General features: G+C 41.3%; 1 protein-coding gene across 1 annotated transcript in view; it reads left to right on the top strand.

The window, feature by feature from the left end:
* The window catches only part of LOC125881372 (cGMP-dependent protein kinase 1-like), an 86,540-nt gene that overhangs the window by 25,962 nt on the left and 35,749 nt on the right, over nt 1–24,829 (top strand). Inside the window, exons 3-4 of the mRNA XM_049564521.1 lie at nt 12,412–12,525; nt 24,650–24,755. Of these exons, the coding sequence (XP_049420478.1) occupies nt 12,412–12,525; nt 24,650–24,755 (220 nt within the window). The remainder of the gene's footprint in view (nt 1–12,411; nt 12,526–24,649; nt 24,756–24,829) is intronic.

The following is a 24,829-nucleotide window of genomic DNA, read 5'->3' as shown; positions in this document are numbered from 1 at the left end:
AGGAAGAAACAGATGCAGCAGTTTTGTCTCATTATGTAACAAGCAGTGTACACACACACACACACACACACACACACGGCTCTCTGGTGGATGCGGTTGGCATGGCAACTTGTTGGATGACCATATTTGGGATTTGCAATGTTTTCCCAGTTTATAAATTTGGATTCAGTTTAAAAAGAAAGAAAAGAAGGAATAAAAAAAGAGACGGAGGAAGAAAACAAAGGAGGGAAGGATGGGAGATGGGGGGAGGAAAGGAAGAAAGGAAGGAAGGAGGAGACAGAGGGAGAAGATAAAAGGAACGAGAGAGAGAAGGAGGGGAGGAGGATGGAAACTGATGAAGAGTCTGAAGAAAAAGAGGAAAAATTACATTAGAAGACAAATGGACAGATGATTTACGAAGGCAGGGAGGAGGGAAGGAAGGAGAGGGGAGGATAGGAGAGGAAATGATGGAAGGAAGGAAAGAATTATGCAAACTTGCGTCCTCTCTCGTTCCCCCTCCGCTGTCATGGAGGATCCTCCAATCCCTCAGGGGACAACGAGCTCAGAGTGAGGAAACACAGGTGTGTCCTACGTGTCTCATCTCCCTCTCACGTCCTCAGCTAAGTCATGAGAAAGGGACACGAGGGAGGGAAGTGAGGAGACACATTCACATAATGAAAAGCACCCAGTGAATGAAGTAAAGAATGAGGAGGCAGATAAAGAGGAAGGAATACAGGAGGAAATAAAGACAGAGATGGAAGCGAGGGATGAGAAGAAGGAGGAAGTAGAAGCAGCTGAGTGGATCACCCTCATGCTGAATTTAAGAACGAGTCCTTGTGATCTAAAAAATACAGATTTTTTATAAATTTGAAACAAAAGGATGAAAAGACGGTAAAAATATTTTAAAATGGTGATTTCTTTAATGGAGTCTGGTCTCACACTCAGGAAGTGTGTTTATTTACATATGAAACACTTGAACCTCTCCAGTTTGAGAGCAAATTCAATATTCTTTCATTTCCAAAAATACTTCAGCACACACACACACACCTACACACACAGCAGACTGTACCTACGTGTGTGTGTGTGTGTGTGTGTGTGTGTGTGTGTGTGTGTGTGTGTGTGTGTGTGTATCCACCCACGCATGATCATCCACATTCATACATAATGTACAGCACTGACTCTGTTTCCTGTTCGTCTGCAGCTTCAGTCCAATGAACAATATGTTGACAGTATTAAATATTCACATGTTCTCACAGTTTGTTTTTCTGCTGATGTTTGTTTGTTTCTGCACAGAATTAATGTCAACACTCAATGTTCTCATCAGGCTGCAGGGTTTGAAACAAAAGATGATTAAAAACACCAACAATCATCTCAATTACATGACTAATACTTTGTAAATCAATCATGGAGTAACACACGTGTAAGGTTTGGTTCGGTTGACTGGCATAGAGGTGAAAGGATAAATCTTTCCAACTGTGAAATGTGACTCTCTAAAACTGTCCGTCTCTTTTTAGTTGTTCTTTAGTTGTGTTGCATCTCTTTTAAGTCATTATATTCCTTTATATTCTTCTTTTTAGCTGTTATATTCCTCTTTTTAGTCATGTTCTCCTTTAAGTAGATATATTCCTGATTTAGCCATTGTATTCCTCTTTTTAGTCATTTTATTCTTCTTTTTGGTAGTTATATTCCTTCTTTAAGCCTTTTTACTCGTTATGTGTCCTTTTCAGTGGTTATACTCCTCTTTTCAGTCGTTATTCTCCCCTTTTTAGTCCTTATTCTTCTCTTTTTAGGCACTATATACTCTTTTTATAAGATATATTCCTATTTTTAGCCATTATATTCCTCTTTAGTCATTATGTTACTCTTTTCAGTAGATATAATCCTTTTTTTACTTGTTATGTGTCCCATTTCAGTGGTTATACTCCTCTTTTCAGTCGTTATTCTCCTCTTTTTAGTCCTCATGCTTCTCTTTTTAGTCAATATATTCCTCTTTTTAGTCATTACGCTCCTCTTTTTAGTAGATGTATTCATCTTTTGGTAGTTATATTCCTTCTTAAGCCTTTTACTCTATGTGTCCTTTCAGTGGTTATACTCCTCTTTTCAGTCGTTATTCTCCCCTTTTTAGTCCTTATTCTTCTCTTTTTAGGCACTATATACTCTTTTTATAAGATATATTCCTATTTTTAGCCATTATATTCCTCTTTAGTCATTATGTTACTCTTTTCAGTAGATATAATCCTTTTTTTACTTGTTATGTGTCCCATTTCAGTGGTTATACTCCTCTTTTCAGTCGTTATTCTCCTCTTTTTAGTCCTCATGCTTCTCTTTTTAGTCAATATATTCCTCTTTTTAGTCATTACGCTCCTCTTTTTAGTAGATGTATTCATCTTGTAAGTCGTTATGCTCCTCTTTCTAGTAATCTCTTTTGTTGACGTCTCTTTTAGTTGTTAGTCATTCTCTTTTAGTCCTTTTTCTCAGTTTAGTCATATCCTCTCTTTGTAGTCATCTTGTGACTCTAGTCATTTTACATCTCTTTGTAGTCATTTTCTGACTCTGTAGTCATTTTGTGACTCTGTAGTCATTTTGTATCTCTTTGTTGTCATTGTGTGACTCTAGTCATTTTGTATCTCTTTGGAGTCATTTTGTGACTCTTTATAGTCGTTTTGTGACTCTAGTCATTTTACATCTCTTTGTAGTCATTTTGTGACTCTGTAGTCATTTCGCATCTCTTTGTAGTCATCTTGTGACTCTTAAGTCATTTTGCATCTCTTTGTAGTCATTTTGTGACTTTTTATACTCGTTTTGTGACTCTAGTCATTTTACATCTCTTTGTAGTCATTTTGTGACTCTTAAGTCATTTCGCATCTCTTTGTAGTCATCTTGTGACGCTAGTCATTTTGCATCTCTTTGTAGTCATTTTCTGACTCTGTAGTCATTTCGCATCTCTTTGTAGTCATCTTGTGACTCTAGTCATTTTACATCTCTTTGTAGTCATTTTGTGACTCTGTAGTCATTTCGCATCTCTTTGTAGTCATCTTGTGACTCTAGTCATTTTGCATCTTTTTGTCAATTTGTGTCTTGTTTTGGTTATGCATCTCTTTGTGGAGGGTTTGCATCTCTTCATTAATTTTGCGTGGATCTTGAGTGCGTCTCTTTGTAGTTTTGCATCTCTTTTTAGTTGTTTTGTGCCTCTTGTTGGTCATTTTTCAGGAATAGTAGTAATAGTAGTAGTTATATGCAGTAGAACTCCCCAAGACCTGGAAACACTTGATTTTAGACTGACTTGTCCTTTAACTGCCCACATTAATCTCAGTTAGACAGCAAACAAACTTCCACACATCCCAGTAACAGAGACCTACTGGGACCAGTCATGTGATTACACCACATGATCCCATGGCTGTGGCTGTGAGACTCTGAACTGAAGCGTTCAGTGAAGAGCTGAAAGTCTTTGTTCACATCTTGTAAATGTTCTGCTGCTGTGACCTCTGACAACAAATCAGCGTTCACTCTGACTAAACAGACCCGACTCTGTAATGAATTCATCACCACTGACAGCATTTTCTCTTTTAGCTGTGTTTCTTCCCGCTGACGGCCTGTCAAACGACTCAGAGCTCTCCAGCTGCTTTAATGAGTCTTTTTAACTGGAACTCAAGCGTCAAACAGTCGAGTGGATGCAAATTCATTTTTTTAAGTGCTTCTGTGTCTCAGTTTGGAGCAACAAAGACAGAAATGAGTGTAACTGGAGGAGGTCTCACTCTGATCTGTTCTTCCGGTTCAGAGTGACACATTAACAACCTGCAGGGACTTTCAGGGTCTCATTAAATCATTTTATCGTTTCCACACTCACTTTCCTTTCTGCTGAAAACATTTAAACCCCTCCTGGTTTATTCCGTCTCTGGTTCCGTCTGTTCTCTGAAGGGAAGCTGCATGTTTTGAAGGCAGTTGTAGGAGCGTCTGTTGGGCGTCGCTCCAAACTCTCCAAGCTGCTTCTGTGACTCTGATGTCACCTGGAAGTTTTCTTTTTGGTGACTTATTAGCAGATTTTGTCCTTCAGAAACAGAAATATGAAAAGTGTTCTGCTGGGAGTCTGACACGTTACCCTGCTTCTCTTCAGCCAAACTCTAAGATTTATTTACAGCCTCGTTAGCAGCACAGCTGTTTGGATATCAATACCAGACAGTCCGTCACTTCGATTGAGGCGATTTCAGCAACTGTTGGACAGAAGAGTCTGAATGTTTTTATTGCCTCATTTCCATTTTTATTAATTTAAGTTTAATTTTAGTGGTCACATAGAGTTGATTGTTTGATTAACTTTATTACGCCAGAAGAAAATTGGTTTGCAGTGTGGGAACAAGATGTGAAACTTCATTCAGATCTGAATGTCTTCACATTAGTCAGACTGCAGTTTAACATGTCAGTCACATGTCATCTCCGCCAGGTGTCCACGTTCCGGCTGCTACACAGCAGCCCGAGCGGATGGCAGCCACTCTAGACACCCGCAGACACACCACAGCGAGTTTCAGACACATCACAGAAGCCTATCAAAATACAGTGGGTGCAAACGTTTGGGCGCCCCTGGTAACAATTTATTTAACTGTGAACAGTTCAGTTAATAGAAGATGAACTGGTCTCCAAAAGACACGAAGTTAAAGATGGAACATGCTTTTAACATTTTAACCAAGATCAGTGTTTTATTTTTGTTTTATACAGTTTTAGAGTGAAATAAAAAGAAAGGAGCACCGTCCAAAAGTTTGGGGTGAAAAAGATGGGGATGGATGGATGAGACAAAGGGACACCTGTCCACCTGTTACAGACGGAGGTGGATGGATGAGACAAAGGGACACCTGTCCACCTGTTACAGACGGAGGTGGATGGATGAGACAAAGGGACACCTGTCCACCTGTTACAGACGGAGGTGGATGGACGAGAGAAGAGGGAGAAGAGGTCTAAACCTGCTCGTACACCCACAGTAATAATCAAACGAACTTTTCATTTGTTCCAACATGCGCGGATGAATAAATGAATACCCAGCGAAGTTCTTCACAGACATCATGAGAGCTCACGGGAATAAAACTTATTTAACGGCTCCAAACTTAACATCCTGTCATTAATGTGTCAGACATGAGACAGGCAGCAGAATTCACTCTGTAACAACGTTAAATTATGAAACTGATGTGAAGACGTGTCAGAGGCGTCATGACGATCTTTAATGAAGACTCCAACAGCAAAATAAAATCCGACAGTGAAGAGAGGAAACAGAAAACACTCTTCTTAACTCACGGCTGCTCTCTCACACAAGCACACAATACTTTGTGTCAGTACGCTGTCATGCTGGAGCCAAGCTGTGAGGAACATTAATGTGTAAGTCATCGTTTTAACAGGTACATGGAGCCGGTGATGTCATGTATTCCACCTGTGAAAAGGGTTTAAAATGCACGAAAAAAAACAGTCCTGCCGTTCTGATAAATGACAAAAATTCAGTGTGAGAAACTGATGTTAAGGAGAAGTGTAATGTGAGGGAGAGTGGCTGTGGAGGTGGAGAAGACTACAGACACTCTTTCATACCTGCCTGCTGCTCCTGTTGTTTCATTAGTGGCAGTTGTAAAAGAAATCTTCTCCCCTTTTTTCTTGCTCAGTGGTAGTCCGTCGCCCACGCTGTTCTCTCTCTGTTCTGTCACTCTCGGTCCACCTGTCAGATGATAAACACATTTTCTGGAGTTTGACCTGTGACTCCTCGTCTAATGTGCCAGAGTGTGGACTAATGTGGGATCCATCCCCTCCTGCTGGGGGGATTGAACCCACAACCTCACTACTGTCCAGTCACTGTGTTTGCGTGGACTCTGACTGCAGGATAGATTAAATATGTAATAGATCCGTCTTTGTGTTATCAATCATACGAGACTGGACCAGATGTGAGGTGGTATAAAGACGGAGCTGATGCCTCATTTACATAAAACTGTAAACACAGCTGATGAGAAGCACCGAGGGAGGACGGATGATGGACGGATGGACGGATGGATGGATGGATGGATGGATTTAGTTTCAGCATTAGTTTTATAAACACACTTCCTGATCAACAGAACAATATCTCCTTGGTTTAGGCTGCAGATAACTATCTTACTATATAATGATGAAAACTCTGTGTGTGTGTGTGTGTGTGTGTGTGTGTGTGTGTGTGTGTGTGTTCCATGTTTTTCTCCTCACTGACTTGGTCAATCCATGTGAAATTTGGCACAGTGGTAGAGGGTCATGGGAGGATGCCAATATTACATCAGTTGGCCAAAGGGGGGCGCTATAGCAACCGATTGAAATGTCAAACTTTGAATGGGCATATCTCATGCCCCGTATGTGGTAGAGACATGAAACTTTGCACAGAGATGCCTCTCCTCATGAGGAACACATTTGCCTCAAGAATCCATAACTTCCGCTTATATAGATTTTCCGCCATTTTGAATTTTTTGAAAAACACTTCAAATGGATCTCTTCCTAGGAAGTTTGAGCGATCTGCATGAAACTGGGTGAACATAATCTAGGGAGCAACATCTAAAGTTCCCTCTTGGCAAAAGTTGGAAAACTTCCTAAAACTGAGCTTCTATAAGGCAATGAATATTGTGGAGGGCGTGGCTCATCACATAAAGGTGTAGAACATCTCAAGGGTTTCACCCATCACCACGCAACTTTGTAGGCATATGACCACACATAATCTGAGGGGACCCCTCCATTATTGAGCCCATCAAACAAAATGGGGGCGCTAGAGAGCTCATTTCTTATCTAGGCCTAACCGCCATATGGATTTTTACTAAACTTGGTAGATATGTAGAACAGGACGCCTCAAGGTGACTGGAGAAATTTAACTCTAATTGGCAACTGGGTGGCGCTATAACAACAGAAAAATGCTTCAAAATGGCTAAAATGCGACCGATCGCTGTGGCTCCCCCTGTGGACCAATGTTGTTGGTTTTTGTCTAATTTTGGTATGACTAAGTCATGGTATGGTATGCTGTACATAATCACGGAAACCAAATCAATCTGTTGGGCAACAAATGAAAAATTTTGCTTGGCTGCTGTTTGGGTTCAGCCCACTTGACATGCTGCTGTGTTGTGCTATGGCGTATTCAAGTGCTGGAATTTGTTGTTTACGTGACACCTGAACACAACACAGTGCTGTGCTGCAGGTGTGTGTGCGAGTGTGTGTGTGTGTGTGTGTGTGTGTGTGTGTGTGTGTGCAACAACACTGGTATTTCTGATCCTTATGTCTATCAACATTTGCAGAAATCTGCAGATACAGATCACGTCTTTTACTTTTTAATCGTAGTTAAACTTTAAATTTAAAATGACAAACTCTCTTTAATTAATATCCATAATAATCAAATCAAATCACATTTATTTATAAAGCACATTTAAAAACAACCTAGGTTGACCAAAGTGCTGTACAATAAAGGTAAAGTCACAGAATAACAAAGTGCAGAGATCAAAATACGTGGCAATACAATCCCGTGTACACAAGTCCAAAAGTAGAGGAACAAATTGGAGAGTGGAAATACAAAAGACTAAAAAAAGGGGATAAGAGTTCAGGAGCGCTCAAAAGCTTTAGAGTCAAAGTGGGTCTTAAGTCTAGCCTTAAAAGTGTCCACAGATGGGGAATCCTTGATGGAGAGGGGTAGACTGTTCCAAAGTTTGGGTGCAGCCACAGCGAACGCACGATCCCCTTTACCCTTTAGCCTCGATCAAGGCACAGCCGGAAGCTGCTGGTTTGAAGATCTGAGTGCTCTGGAATTTAAAAGGGGACATAAGAGCTCAGAAATATATTGGGGAGCCAGGCCATTAACAGCTTTAAAAACAAACAATAAAACCTTGAATTCAATCCTGTAATTGACTGGTTACCAGTGCAGGGATGCCAGCACAGGTGTTATGCTGTCTCCTGTCCTTGTGCCAGTTATCAGTCTTGCAGCAGCATTCTGGACAAGCTGCAGGCGTGACAAGGTAGATTTAGGGACACCCAGATATAATGCATTGCCATATTCCAGTCGGGGGGTGATCAAGGCATTTGTGATGGTTTTTAAGTGGTTTGAAGAAAGGAAAGTTTTGATTTTGGAGATGTTTTGTTGCTGGAAAAAGCACCCTTTGACAACAGTATTGATTTGTCGGTCAAATTTTAAGAGATAATAAACACACAGGCGTGGTTCGTCCATCTCTGCTTGTGTCTCTGTTTAGTCTTTACATGCTAGCGTGTATGAAGTGCATCTGAAACATTTGTGTTGCTGTGAGTCACGGTGACATTTCCAGCGTCTTGATAATACGTATGAATCCGTCTAAACAATAATGAAATGTCAGAGTGTGATTGAAATAGACAGTTTAATGATAACACACAAACATCTGCAACAGAAACATGTGATGTTTATACATGAAAAGATTCTTCTCTCTTGTTAGAGGGAACTTTGTCTCTTTCAGTTTTCAGTCTGTTGAACCTCTGCAGCGTTTTGTTCTCTGTGTACAAAAGAAACTAAATAACATCTATTCATTAAGAATCCTCTGCCACCTGAAAGCATCAAAGACCTTTGTGACAGCAGATAACAAGCTTTTAACTGTGGTGTTTAGACTTTGTGTTTATATCCACCTGCTGGACCTCAGCACTGTGGACAGAGACGCTGTATACACACACACACACACACACACACACACACGCCTGCCTAAAATCAACCTGCGTAGTTGTCCCTCCATTGTGACATTAGAAAGTGTCACATTTATCTTGCAAGTGTACTCTTCTTCAACGTTTGCTTTACTTCCTGGATTTTTCAACTGACCAATCAAGAGCAGCTTTCTCACACAAGGCATTTGATCTGGTCGTCTTGTAAATGCTGCCGTGAGAACATGAACCAAATCTAGGCAATTATACAACTTTGGAACAACATGAGTCCCTGATTCAGACCAGAGGAGACCACTCCAGGTGTGACAAAGAGTTTATCCGCCCTTTATTCGACCACCACAGCTGTGATTATGTATCACTTTACAGTCTGTAAAATCACTTTTTAAGATAACAATCTGCTCCTGTTGAATTATCAGAGTATATTTTAGTGATAAATGAGCCGTATTAATTTAAATTAATGTAGCAAACAACTTCACAGAGAGCTGAACATATACTGAGCCAATGATTCAGCTCTCTGTGTGTTTCTCCTCCGGACTAATGAAAGCAGACAATCTTTGATATGCAAAACCCCTCATTTCCCTTCACACACACACACACACACACACACACACTGGCCACCTGTCATTTCCCCTGCCTGTGTGTGTGTGTGTGTGTGTTGAATGTAATCCAACACTCAAATAAAATAAATGAAAGCACATCTGAGGGATTTATTTTGTGTCCAATGTGTCGCAGCAGCAGAACAAAACACATTTGTTCCTATCACACACACACACACACACACACACACACACACACACACACACACACACACGTATGTTGATTAATCTGATTGCTGAATCAAAGCAGACGTGAAGCAGCTGAATGTGCTCCTGCTGATGATTTAATATTTCTACACTACAAATTACATTAACAAACAGTTCATTTGAATCAGCTGAAGATGAAACATTCATCCTCCGGTGTTCACGGTCATCTGTTCTCCACAATATCTCAGCAGTGATAACAATAATAAGCAATAATGGCTGTAATGATACATGAATGTGCAGCGTATGTAACATGGTGTCAAACATAAAAGACAAAAATAAACACCTCTATAGATGAGTCTTGAATCCCGTCAAGGATACGTGTGTGTGTCCTCAGCGAGCATCAAGTACCCACAATTCTTTACACACGATTTGTCATTTATTATGATTAATATCTCCAGTTTTTAATCATACAAGCATGAAAACTTATCGACAGATTTAAATAAAGTGATTTTGATAAATCAGCAGTGAGGATGTCGACAGCAAACATTAGAGCGTCCTCATTTGTTTTGAGGTGAACATATTTCAGAGGATTACTCAGCTGTATCATGTACAGGAGCCACGTCAGCTGTTTCAGCGCAGCTCATCAGATCAGATCCACTCATCATTTTAGGCCCAACCCCAATAACCCCCCCCCCCCCATTGCCCACTACCCCTTAGCCCTCGAACTGAAGCAACGAGGGGTAGGAGTAGAAATCTTTCCCTAGGAATTGGGACACCACTCACTACGTCACCGCGTCGGTTACATTCACGCATACGTAACTATTTTAAACAGGAAGCTGTGAGCCATCTACAATGTAACGGTAACGTTAGCTACTATTATGCTTGCTAATAACGTACCACTAGAGTAATAAGATACGTATGACAGGGGACTTCTGCTAGCTGGCTAGCTAACCAGCTAACATTACGAGGCAGCATAGTTATACTAGCTGGCGTGTTATCGTAAAGTGAAAAATCCGACAATTTTGCAGAACAGGACAGATGACAGACGCCAGACAGTGCGAGCTAGCTAGCTAGCTAACAAGCAACGTGATGACAGAAACATTAGCTAGCTGGCTAGCTTTCTGTCGACTCCAATGTAGACATCATAATTAGCAATAAAAACTTTTTGCCCCCATCTCTCGCTCGGTGGTAGCCATGGCGACGTCTACCCCTAGCTGACAAGTCAGCATCTGAAATCCTTCTCTCTGAAGGGCTAGTTTCATACCCACTACCCCTCGTTATACCTCCTACCCCTACACGCAAGAAGGAATTGGGACACCACTCACTATGTCACCGCGTTGGTTACATTCACGCATACGTAACTATTTTAAACAGAAAGCTGCGAGCCATCTACATTTCCAACCGGCATCTACAACATAACGGTAACGTTAGCTACTATTATTCTTGCTACTAACGTACCATTAGAGTAATAAGATATGTATGACAGGGGACTTCTGCTAGCTATGTAACCAGCTAACATTATGAGGTAGCATAGTTATACTAGCTGGCGTGTTATCATAATGTGAAAAGTCCAGCAATTTTGCAGAACAGGACAGATGACAGACGCCAGATAGTGCGAGCTAGCTAGCTAGCTAACAAGAAACCTGACGATGGTAACGTTAGCTAGCTGGCTAGCTTTCTGTCAACTCCGATCTAGACATCGTGAATCGCAATAAAAAAAAAAAATTCCCCGTCTCTTGCTCGGTGGTAGCCATGGCGACGTCTACCTCTCGCTGGCAAGTCAGCATCTGAAATCCCTCGCTCCGAAGGGCTAGTTTCATACCCACTACCCCTCGTTATGCCCCCTACCCCTACACGCAAAAAGGAATTGGGACACCATTACCCCTCACGGGAACGCACAAATGTAGGGATAGGGCTAAGGGGGGGTATTGGGACAGGCCCTAAGTGTAGCGGAGTGTGTGGGGACACACACATAAAACATGAACCAGTTTGGAACCACAAAGTGATTCTGTGTCTGTAGATGGTGATTTAGACCTTTTTTTAACTTTTTTCACTTTAAAATATATGAAAATATTTTGTCTTTTTTCCTTTTTTATTATTGTTATGTTTTCAACTTAAAATTTATCTCGAAAAGCTCATACACTCAACAGCCACTTTATTAGGGACACCTTGCTAGTACCAGGTTGGACCCCCTTTGTAATTCTTCGTGTCACAGATTCAACAAGGTGCTGGAAACACTCCTCAGAGACTTTGGTCCATATTGATATGATGACATCACATTGAGATTGAGATCTGGTGACTGTGGAGGCCATTGGAGTACAGTGAACTAATTGTCATGTTTGAGATGATGTGAGTTTTGTGACATGGTGCGTTATCCTGCTGGAAGTAGCCATCAGAAGATGGGTACACTGTGGTCATAAAGGGATGGACACGCTCAGCAACAATACTCAGGTAGGCTGTGGTGTTTAAACCATGCTCAGTTGGTACTAAGAAAATCTCCCCCACACCATTACACCAGCAGCAGCAGCAGCAGCCTGAAGCGTTGATACAAGGCAGGATGGATCCATGCTTCCATCTGAATGTGGTTTTTCCAATCTTCTATTGTCCAGTTTTGGTGAGCCTGTGTGAATTGTAGCCTCAGTTTCCTGTTGTTAGCTGACAGGAGTGGCACCTGGTGTGGTCTTCTGCTGCTGTAGCCCATCTGCTTCAAGGTTGGACAAGGTGTTGTTGCTTCAGAGATGCTCTTCTGCACACCTTGGTTGGAACCAGTGCTTATTTGACTTCCTGTTGCCTTTCTATCATCTTGAACCAGTCTGGCCATTCTCCTCTGACCTCTGGCATCAACAAGGCATTTTGGCTCACTGGATATTTTCTCTTTTTGGGACCATCCTCTGTAAACCCTAGAGATGGTTGTGCTGAAAATCATCATTGCCTTCTTTGTTCTTAATGTGCTGACTTTTATAAAGTTCCACAGACACCTGACAAACAGCTCATTGATTTCCTGTTTGAACAAAAGGTTTTCTCTGTGTGTGTCTCTGCTCAGAGGGGAAGGTGGAGGTGACTAAAGAAGGGATGAAGCTGTGCACGATGGGGCCGGGCAAAGTGTTCGGAGAGCTGGCCATCCTCTACAACTGCACCAGGACGGCGACTGTCATGAGTGAGTACACTGAGAGAGTGTGTGTGACCGTGTGTGAAGAGTGTGTGAAGTGTGTGTGAAGTGTGTGTGTGTGTTTCTGCAGCGGTCAGTAATTAATATCCCCAACAAACCCGATGAAGAGTTGAAATTCACAGTTGTCAGACAGCAACACTCCACAGACGAGCTGTAAAAGAGCAGCTGGAAGTTTTTTCCTCTTGCTGAGATTTCCTGCGGTGAAAACTCAGAGCAGCAGCGGGGAGCATTAACTGTCTGGGGTCCGGACCGCTGCAGGAAACTGATCAGAGTTCAGGAGACGACAGGAGGAGTGGGAGTGAAGATGCTGCAGTCTGAACCAATAAAACATCAACCGCAACTCTGACAGCTGTGTGTGTGTGTGTGTGTGTGTGTGTGTGTGGACCTCCAACTTTTTTGTCAGCGCTTCCTGGTAGAGTGCTCACTAAGCAGCGGTTGCCAGGCAACACCATCCGGTCCAGCCAATGAGCTAAGTTTTGGCAACGGTGTCTCTTGGCAACAGCGTTGGGTTCGAGGGGGATTCGTGTTTTTTTTTTTTTTTCCGTTTGCTGAAGCTTTTCGCTCGTTATCTTCACATTAACACACAAACTGCAGCTGGAGTTGAGCTGCTTTAATTCTCACTTTAACACAGAGCGCTCGGCTTTATGGCTGCTTCTCATCATTACAATCTGTTTATAGAAAAGTAGTAAACTGTGGAGTCAAAGTGACGTTACAGCGACACGAGTTCAACTTGACAAATATGTGCAGCTAAAAGGAGGTTTCTTCAATGATGGAAAACTCCTCAAGGGTTTTGTTTGGGCCCATAAAAGCTGATTATGTGCTAAACTGAACAGATTTAAGGCGTCTAGACGGGTTTGTAAAAGCAGGGATTCAACTGCTGCACTTAAAGAAGGATGAATAATTGATTAATCAGCAGGACACAGAGGAGTTTTGTCTCTGAACAACAGTTAGTTGAGTCGGACTCTCAGACCTCTGAACTCCACCACACACATGCGTTTCTCATGTTCACACACTCGTTAATAAACATTAATAATCATCCAACAGTGATCACCTGACACAAACACACACAGCAGCACAGTAAACATTCTCAGCCGATAATATTCGCTGCTGTGCAGTGTCTCCTGTTGTTTCCGTGGTTACAGAGACACTTGGTATCTCCGTAGCAACAGACGGCAGGTCATAAAGCAGTGGAAACAAGAAATAAAAAGTAATGACCAAACAGGGGCCTCTTGTCACCGCAGATACAGACTACTGCAGTACTACTGCAACGCTTTTATTGTACTCTGTAGTACCGACAGGTATCACAGGAAGCAGATTGTTTTAATCAAGTTAAAGTCTCATCAGTGTGCGTCCTGAGGTGTGCAGAGAGCTGCAGTTTGCAGTGGATGCTCAGACAAATATCACTGGATTACTTTGATACTTAAGAAAACTTAAACACATAATGACTCTCAGGGAACCTTCTGCAACGTCTTTTTTCTCTGATTTCCAAGTGGACATTTCTTCTGGACGGACTTCAGAGATAATGATATCCTCAGGAAGTGTGAGTCACACCAACCCAAGTGCCAAAAAAGAAATTGTTGGCATTGGCTTAAAATACCTGCTTTATCAAGGCACTACCCTGGGTGGAAAAATGATGGGTCGCTAAAAAACAATCATTTTTGGTGCCTAAAAAGCGTCTGAAAAAAAGCTACAGGTCACGTAAACACACCCACATTTGGTGCCGGAAATGTTATTCGTAAAACACTGATGGGTTGCTAAAAAAAACAACAATCTTTGGAGCCTTCAAAGCCACTGGAGAAAATATGTCTCACTTAAAAACACCACCGTTTGGTGCCTTAAAAGCAGCTTGTAAAACATTGACACATCACTAAAAAACAACTACCTTCAATGCCGAAATAGCTGCCACAGGTCACGTAAACAGATCCATGATTGGTGCCTAAATTGCTATTTGTAAAACACTGATGCATCGTTAAAAAACAGCCGTCTTTGCTGCCCAAAAAAATGCCAGAAAAAATATGTGTCGCTTAAAAACACCAACATTTAGTGCCTAAAAAATGGCTGGAAAAAATGCCACAGGTCGCTGGAAAACACAAACACTTGGAGCCTGAAAAGCAGCTTGTAAAACTTTGACGCAACACTCAATACAGCCTTCTATAAAGCCTAAAAAGCTGCTGGTTTGCTGGAGAATTTCTGTTTGCTGTAGCTAATAATGTATTTATGTCTTTGTCCTGTGAATTATATCTTTTTATTGGTTTTAAAACATTTTGCCAAAGGACTGCAGTTGAGCCAGCTGGCTAACAGAAACAGAAATGCTGATTAATGTGTGTTGTCCTTATAAATAAATTTAATTTAAAAAAATAAAATTCAAAACACCAACACTTGGGGCCTAAAAAGCTGTTTGTAAAACACGCTGTTAGAAAGTCATTTGTAAACAGCAATGGGTCGCTAAAAAAAACACCCACGTTTGGAGCCTCAAAAGCCACTTGTATAAAACAGCAGCAAGACGCTAAAACACAACCAGTTTTTTTTTAAATTGTTGGTCCAGTGCTCGACAGGCGTCTCTCCAGGTGTCATACCATCCACCACCCCCTCCACCTGATGACAGATTCAGCTCAGATACCTCGTCACTTCAGAAACAAAAAAAGAAATTCCTGTGATTTCCACCCCTAATCGTGACGTGCCTTTGGCGTCCCCAGATGTGAGTTTGAGCCTCGGGTGATGCAGAATAAACATGTTGCGACACACGATTTCTAAGATGTGTTTTGTTCAGTTCAGTAAGTTACAGTAAGTTAGTTATGATCCAGTTTGTTGGAAGACTTCACTTACCTGGGCAGCCTCATCAGTGAGGACAGCAGGACCCAAAAAGACATCAAAGCAAGACTGAGAAAGGCTCAGGTTGAACTTCTCCAAACTCTGATCCATCTGGAGATCTGAACAACACAGCCTCAGAACCAAGATGCTCGTGTGTAACGGCAAAGTTCTGCTGTACGGTTCAGAGAGTCGAGGGGTCAGAACAGACTTGAGGAGAGTGGAGGTCTTTCACAGTGGACGCCTCAGACGAACATGCTGGATCTTCTGGCCAAACAAAATCAGGTAGCCGGAGCATCACCAAAGCGATCACACACACAGATGTTTGGCCTGGCCATCTGCTGAGAATGGAACCGTATCATGAGTCACCTTAAGATGGACGCCACCAGGCAAAAGAAAACCTGGAAGGCCCAAAACCACCTGCTGGAGCTGGAAAAGATGAACCTGTCGAGGGAAGAGATGCAACATGCTGAATGCAACGGAAAGAGCTCACTGAGACTCATCCCACAGGGGATGAAGAGGAGGGAGTAAGTAAGGAGTCAGGACTCTCCTGTGTTTCCTGTCTGTCTTCCTCCTCATCTTCATTCCTGTGACTCCCCACTCTGCAGCAGCTGTAATTTCTCCTGTGTGTCCTGCAAAATCCTGTCTGCCGTCCTGCAGCAGAACATGAATGTTTTCTTACAGACGGCACTCTGCAGCCTGTTCAAACATCTGATTATGAATTATAAATGCTAGTCCATACCCACTGAGTGCACAGTTGCACGCGTACAGTTTCACATGGTGTGTGTTTGGGATACAGGTCATAGGAAATTGCAGATTAAATAGTCAACTGAAGCCATTAAGAAGAGCAATGTATTCAGAGAGAGTGTTTGAAAAACGTGGGACAGACAGAATGACTGACTGACAGAATGACACACTGACAGTTTCCGTGATTATGTACAGCATACCATACCATGACTTAGTCATACCAAACATTAGAAAACACCAACATTGGTCCACAGGGGGAGCCACAGCGATCGGTCACATTTTAGCCATTTTGAAGCATTTTTCTGTTGTTATAGCGCCACCCAGTTGCCAATTAGAGTTAAATTTCTCCAGTCACCTTGAGGCGTCCTGTTCTACATATCTACCAAGTTTAGTAAAAATCCATATGGCGGTTAGGCCTAGATAAGAAATGAGCTCTCTAGCGCCCCCATTTTGTTTGATGGGGTCAATAATGGAGGGGTCCCCTCAGATTATGTGTGGTCATATGTCTACAAAGTTGTGTGGTGATGGGTGAAACCCTTGAGATGTTATACACCTTTATGTGATGAGCCACGCCCTCCGCAATATTCATTGCCTTATAGAAGCTCAGTTTTAGGAAGTTTTCCAACTTTTGCCAAGAGGGAACTTTAGATATTGCTCCCTAGATTATGTTCACCCAGTTTCATGCAGATCGCTCAAACTTCCTAGGAAGAGATCCATTTGAAGTGTTTTTCAAAAAATTCAAAATGGTGGAAAATCTATATAAGCGGAAGTTATGGGTTCTTGAGGCAAATGTGTTCCTCATGAGGAGAGGCATCTCTGTGCAAAGTTTCATGTCTCTACAACATACGGGGCATGAGATATGCCCATTCAAAGTTTGACATTTCAGTGGGTTGCTATAGCGCCTCCCTTTGGCCAATTGATGTAATATTGCTTCATTGGCATCCTCCCATGACCCTCTACCACTGTGCCAAATTTCACATGGATTGACCAAGTCAGTGAGGAGAAAAACATGGAATAGACACACACACAGAGTTTTCCTCATTATACAGTAAGATCACACCACCGTCCTCAGTGAAGCTTCAGTAGAATTAAACAGAAATACGTGACAGTTAGTAAACAGGAAGCAGTATTAAGCCGCAGAAATTAAATACGGTCAGACTTCCTGTGAAATCAACCAAAGCAGTCACAGCGTCACAGCAGCTGCAGCCACAAACACATCAAAACTTGTCTCTTGTCCCGTCTCTCACTTTATTTTCCACATGATTTTTGTCCTTATATCTTCTCTAATAAACACTCTAAAGAACACAGAGTTTGGTCACAGTGTAATGAGAGTGAAGGTCGTCATCACTTCCTGCTGTAACGCTCTGAAACAATCCTTCAGGATGATGTAAACACACTTCCTGTGTCGGAGCGCAGCGACTTTACTCACTCCTGCTCATTAAAGTTTCTACGAGTCTGCACATCTCCACGGTTGCTGCAGCCAACACACACACACACACACACACACAGTGAACGCTCTCAGGTGATTGATGGGTAACCATGGTAACCAGCTCTGTGTGAGCGTCGGCGCCAAGGTTTATGGGATGTCAGAGGCTTCAGCTGGAATCAGGATGGTAAAGAGATTCGGATGGCTTTTGAACACACACACACACACACACACACACACACACACACACACACACACACAGATATTTCATCAGTTCTTGAAATTCATATTTTTTAAGTCAGCTGTCAATATTTTCACTTTTAAAGACATCAGATATAAAAATATTAAATTTGATTGTTCCCTCATTATATTTACTTTAAAAAAAAAAAAGTGTGTGTGTGTGTGTGTGTGTGTGTCTTCAGTAACATGTTTTTTTTTTCTTTTCTGTCAGACGATTAATGAATTTATTTAATCCGAAAATATTTTTTTCTTTTCCTAACTTTTTGTCGCTGCGTCTGAACTCTGTGAGGAAACTAACAGGAAGTGACACGTTACAGGAAGTGAGAGCTGCTTTCATCAACTCTCTAATGTCCAGAGGACAGAGGACATCAGAGAGGAGAGGAGCTTTCTATTCTTCTTTCTGGTTCTTTCATACTTCCTTTATTCCTTTCCTTCATCCTTCATTGTGTGCTTCCTTTCCTTCTTACTTCATTCTTAATTCTTTCTTTCATTCCTACTTTCATCCTTGCGTTTGTCCTTCCTTTCATTCTTTCCTTCACCTTTTATTCTTTCTTTCATCTTAACTGCCATCTTTCATTTAATTTTTCCAACATCCCTCTGTTTGTCCTTCCTTTTGCTCTTTCCTTCATCCTTCCTTTTGTCCTTCATTCCTTTCTTTCTTTCACCCATTCCTTACATTCTTTACTTCATCCTTTCTTTTGTCCTTTTTATCATACTTCCCTTTGTTCTTCCCTTCATCCTTAATTTTATTCTCTCCCTCATCCTTTATTTGTCCTTCTTTTTGTTCTTTCTTTCATCTTTTCTTTCATACTTCCTCTCATTCTTTCCTTCAGTCTTATCTTCATCCCTCCTTTTATCCTATATGTACTTCATCCCTTCATCCTTCTCTTCATCCCTCCTTTCATCCTATCTGTACTTCATCTCTTCATCCTTCCTTTCATCCTTCCTGTCCTCCGTCCTTCCCTCCTGTCTGTAGCTGTCTGTTTGACTCTGTCTTTTGTCCCGTCCATGTGTCTGTCCAGCGACTGTAATGAGGACAAGCGGCTTGTTGATGTATAGAAACGCTCTCAGCTGTTTGAGACGAGATGTTAAAAAGACGTCTCTCCAGGTGAATCACGACGGGACGGATCGTCTCTTCAGTCGAGTCCTCGGGAGAAATGACATGAATCCACATCAGACGTCCGTCTCCACTGATGAAACGTCTCATCTGGGTCCAAAGTATCAGACGATGTTAATAACCACCGCCGGCTGTTCTTATTCAAGACGTTCACAGAATCAGCTGTAATCAACGTTTGTTCCCTGATGATGATGATGATGATGATGATGATGATGATGATGATCTCAGTCTGGAGGCTCATCTGTAAAACCATTAAACACTGGAGGTGCGTTTGATTTCTCCTCCCTGTCTCTCCTGCTGTGTTGAAGACATGAACAGACTCTCTGCAGTGACGGAAAACAAACCAATATCTCTCCGTCGTTCTCTGATGTCAGTCCCACAGTTCTCCTCTGTCCTCGGCCGTCTAGGGAATCAAACCTGCGTCATCAGGAAGGTGTGATGTCTCCACACGGAGCTTCAGCCTCCAGAGAACTCACACTTGTGTCCTCCTCCCTCAGGGGATGATTAGTTTCGGGAAGTCGCTCTAAAACCAGATCCAAATGTTGATCTGCTTGTCGAGGTTTCTTCAGGTCACCATGCACTCCAGAAGTTTCCTCCACAGCGCTCAGGTGAGGTTGAGACTATATCCGCGGTAGTGACCAGGTGCCAAAGTGTGAGCAGCAGGCATCCATGAGACACAGCGCCAAAGTCACAAATATAACGAGGCAAAACCCCAAACGAGAGTTAATGTGGGCTTGGTTTTTACTTCCGCTTTTCATTGATGGGTGTGTTTACCAGGCCGCAGCGTCTGGAGCTCCCCAACACTGAAATGCCAAAAACTGCAGTTCCTTAGTTCTTTATTTTATTAAAAATGTGAACAGCTAAACTAGTCACACGCCCACACGTTGATATCAAACTGAAAATGACAATCCCACTGTCTATAATGTATAACTATATTTTAACAGAATAAAGCCCTATTCGGACGGGATTAGTTTAACGTGGAGACGTGGGGTAAAGTATTTATTAACAGGGATTTTAGTCCTGTCTGAACACGCCATGTCCGTAATCATTATGGATAAGGTCAGTAAAAATTTTTACCTTCTGTAAAACGGTCTGGAGAAAATACCTCAGGTAATATTAATCCCGTGCGAACGTGATCCATATTTTAGGGTGACCATATTTTGATTTCCAAAAAAGAGGACACTCGGCCGGCCACGACATAGCCTACTTAAATGATACTCGCAGTTTACTCAAAGATGCCTTATAATTTTAATATATTTAAAGTTTATATGTATGGATAGAAAATTCAGTTATATTACAAAATAATATTTCTCAAAGACAGAAATTCAGATAGACTACCCGATCCGCGCCTGACGGTACCCAACATGTCGTTCCAGGTTTGGTCAAAAATGTATAAATTGTATTCGGGCTCAGGTCGGATTCGGTCAGCTTTCAGTGAAAATATAGTGTAAAAATAAATAAAATCCTATTGTCTGTCCTGTTTATTGCTTGGGGACTGTTATTTACGTGACAACACCTGAACACAACACACACAGACACACATTGGCTGTTTGTTTCTACCTCTCCCCTCTCTGGAAGTCTCAGACCTCCAGCCGCCCGCCTCCGCCTTGATTTAACACTGAAACTAAAATAAAAGAGGGAGACAGGTTCTTCCTATTTTATCTTATTTTGTTTTATTTCTCCCTCTCCTCTCGCTGGAAGCATCGGACCTCCCGCCTCCCACTCCTGTCTCAAACACGGAGGTCTCCCTCTCCGCTGAGCACGCCCGGCCTGTTAAATAGCCTGTTACCGTAACAACTGTGTGACACAAACTCAGTGCTTTAGTAATTAAATAATGTCGGGCTCGGTTCGGTTTCGGACATAACAACACAGAATGACTGTCAGGTTTGGACAGAAATATGCAAATATGAATCTTTATTGCTAATCATTGTGTACACACAATCCTGATCATGGGCAATAATTCATATTAATTGTTATTATCCTTCAGCTGATGCTTACAGGACGCACATGCCGACAGGGAGGTGACGCCAGGGTGCAAACTGAGTTACCGCTCCCATCTCTGGTAGAATTACGGAGATTTCTTGTCCCGTGCGAATCAGACATTTATATTACAGACATCCTGCGGTGAACTGACATTAGTCCACATCCCAGTGTAAAACTAATCCTGCCCGAATAGTACTTAACATTACTCAGATTCACAGTGTGTTAAACTAGGTGAACAATTTCTTTTTAATCTACAAACTCACCTGACAAAACACAGGCAACTGAATCGAGGGAACTAGTGCATTACCCAGTTAGCAGCGTGTTAGCTAAGCTAGCACATTGTCATATGGTCTCTCTGAAATCCACTGCAGAAGTTCAATTTTTTTAACGTACTTGAAGCAAAGTCCAAACTGAAATATGACAAAGAGGAGGAGTTTCACAGGCAGGGAAAATATAAATATATTTCCGACCTTCTGCTACACTGTGAACCATCCAGACCTCTCAGTTCTTCTGTGACAGGTCCATTTTGCGTCCCCAAAGTCACGACTAAATATGGAGAAGCAGCATTTAGTTTTCATGCTCCACATATCTGGGACAAACTCCCAGAAAACTGCAGGCCTGCACCGACTCTCACTTCTTTTGAATCAAGGTTGAAGACTTCTCTGTTTGCAGCTGCCTTTTATTAAATCAATTATTTATTAATATCTTACACTGCACAGTCATTTTTATTATTCAAATACTTTTATTGTTTTAAACTGCACTGTAACTTTATTCTTGTATTTTTTTAGTCTTTTTTAATGGTGTTTTTTTATATTGTAAATCATTCAGTAATTCATTTTGCCTCTTTTTCTCCTCTTTTACTGTAAATCTGTTTCCTTTATTATGTTTTATATTTCACTGTTCTGTAAAGCACTTTGAATAGTGCTTTACGTGCTTTATGAAATGTGCTGTACAAATAACGATAGATAGATAGATAGATAGATTGACAAAGTCATACAAAATATTTCAAAAACATATATTCACCGTCAACATGTACCAACATACAATTTAACAAAACAAATGTGAAGTAAACTAGGAAAACAACGAGAACCATAAATAAATAAGGATTGTCATGACTGTACCTTTTGAAAATCATTTCTTTATACCTTTTTTTAAATTGCTTTTAAGTTCCCCATTCAGATTGTTCCATATCTTCACTCCTCAAACAGAAATAAAAAAAAACTTTTCCTGGTTGTACGAAAACTGGGAGTTTTAAAATTAATTAGCCCCTCTTAAATTATAAATTCCTTCTTTTTCTGTAAACATGTTTTGAATATTTGCTGCTAGTAAATTATTTTTTGCCTTAAACATCATTTGCGCTATTTGATAATTGATCAGATCAAGTTTTAATTTAAGTTTTTTTTTTTAAGTTTAAGTTTTATTTTAATATTTGACTGTAAGAATAATGGGTTTGTATGATCCTGATATCCAGCTTTGTGAATGATGCGTATTGCTCTTTTTTGAGGAATGATTAATGACTGTAGTGAAGTTTTGTAATTGCTGACCCAGACCTCTGCACAATAACTTAAATACGGTGAAACCAGTGAACAGTACAGAATGTGGAGTGATTTGTGATCTAAGAACTGTTTTGCTTTGTTTAATACTGCAATGCTTCCTGATATTTTGGAGTGGATATGTTTTTCGTCTATTGTAACACCAAGAAACTTATTTACAGAAACTTGCTTAATCTTAATCCCATCTACCACAATATTTATTTGGGTACCTTTTCCCAAGTTCCCAAATAACATGCATTTTGTTTTGTTCAAATTTAATGATAGCTTGTTTTTATCAAACCATATTTTTAATTTACACATTTCTGAAGTAATATCTTTTGTAACTGACAAACATCATCTCCGGAACAAAAAATGTTTGTGTCATCAGCAAATAAAATGAGTTTATGTGTTTCAGACACACTGCATTAATCATTAGTATATAGAATGAACAATTTAGGGCCCAAAACTGACCCCTGGGGGACACCGCAGGTAATGTCCAAACATGAAGAGCAACAATCACCCACCTTCATTAACTGGTGCCTGCTAGACAAATAACTTTCCACCCAGTTTAACACAACTCCCCTGATGCCGTACCTTTCCAACTTTTTGATTAATATGTCATGATTTATGGTGTCAAATGCTTCCTCGTTTTTATACAACGTCTGTTGCTCTGCACGTCTGATAATGACATGGACCCCGGTCTCACTCAGAAGTCGTCAAAATCCGGCGCTTGTGCAGTGACTTGCACCATCAGAAACCAACGATAAAAGGCGTCCTTTAAGGTCAGCATGATACGTGGCTGGGTGCCCTCATAGTTTGACGGCGCCTGGTGGCGTCAGGGGGAAACGTGGCAGGACAAGGACAAAAGTTAAGGTGGTGAAAGTCCGACTGGATGGGTCCAACAAACACCAACCTTCACCTGAGAGAGTGGTGTTCACTTCCTCTTCTTTTTTCCTAAACCCAACCACGTGTGTGTGTTGATGAAGGAAAAAAAAAAAAAGTCAATTTACAGTGTTGTACCGACGTAGTGCTTTTATTTTGAAAGAGACTGCATGCAAACTGTACATTTCCTGTGAGAACAGAAGTGTAGTTTGAAAACAGACAATGCATGTAACAGGCTGAAGTTGACACGGTGTCCCAGAACGTCAACAACCAACACACCCAGGGTACCTTGGACGTCATATGTGGACGTGGAAAGTCCATGACCAAACGTGGACATGTGACGAGGTCACAGTGAGAATGTGATGTGGATGTGTTTCCCTGGAGTTGGTTAAAGCCTGGTGCATCTCATACAGACACTAAAGGGTGCTCATATTCTTTGACGCCCTTGGAGTGAGTCCAGGCTGCAGATATCTTCCTTAATCCCAGCAGGAAAATTTAAGAAAAGATCTTTGGTGTCACAGTCACAGAGCTGCTGCTTTTCCTCTGGATGTTTGCAGATTAAAAATACTCCGGAGGAAACAGATCGTGTGATTGAATTGGAAAGTGAGTTCCATTCTATCTAAAACTAATTATAATGATTTAATACGGAACATATTATGAAGATTTAAGAGAGGTAATGTTGCGTGAAATGAGTCGACTAAACCCTGACATTTTCTGGTGTTCAGATGAAAAAACAAAAACTGCAGTGTTTGTTTATCTGATAAGTTTATTAACTTTGTCTCAAAAGAAAAAGAAAAGATGGATTATTGAGATTTCTCCAGGATTATATAATCAATATTTTTATCAGTGATGTATAAATTTAGTTTGCTGCTCATGTTGACGTGTGGGCGTCGTTATATTTATGACACTGTTATGAAAATGTAATTCATTCTTCAACAGGTTGAACATATGAGCGAGCTGCTGCAGGGTGGAGGCAGCGGTCACTTGTTTAACATCACACATACATAGACGCGTGTACTGTTGCCATGACGACGCCTGCATACTGTACACACACACACACACAGCAGCAGCAGCAGCAGTATGTTTTCTTCTCATCTCTTCCTCTCACATGCAGATCAGAAACACACACACACATGCATGAACACTGACACGTGCACAGCTCTATAGAAACACCTAATACATTAAGTATTCATATATGCACGTACACACAGCAGCACGCTGTAATAATATCATCCAGATCCTCTTACCGTTCCTTCAGGAGATTATGTTGATTTATCTGCAGCTCTGATTTGACACTGATTGTTTCGGTACATTCGTGATGTTTGAGAACACGTGGAGCAGTGAATAGAGTTATCATGATGAATGTGTGTGTTACAGCTCTGATCCATGTGAAGCTGTGGGCCATCGACCGTCAGTGTTTCCAGACCATCATGATGAGAACTGGACTCATCAAACACGCCGAGTACATGGACTTCCTCAAGAGGTGAATGCAACTCACGAGCAGGTTCAGATCCCTGCGAGACATGTTTACATGACATCAGAGGAAATTGATTGATT

The sequence above is a fragment of the Epinephelus fuscoguttatus genome, linkage group LG20, assembly GCF_011397635.1.
Source record: "Epinephelus fuscoguttatus linkage group LG20, E.fuscoguttatus.final_Chr_v1".
Taxonomy (NCBI): Eukaryota; Metazoa; Chordata; class Actinopteri; order Perciformes; family Serranidae; genus Epinephelus; species Epinephelus fuscoguttatus.
This window is presented reverse-complemented; position numbering and strand designations above follow the sequence as displayed.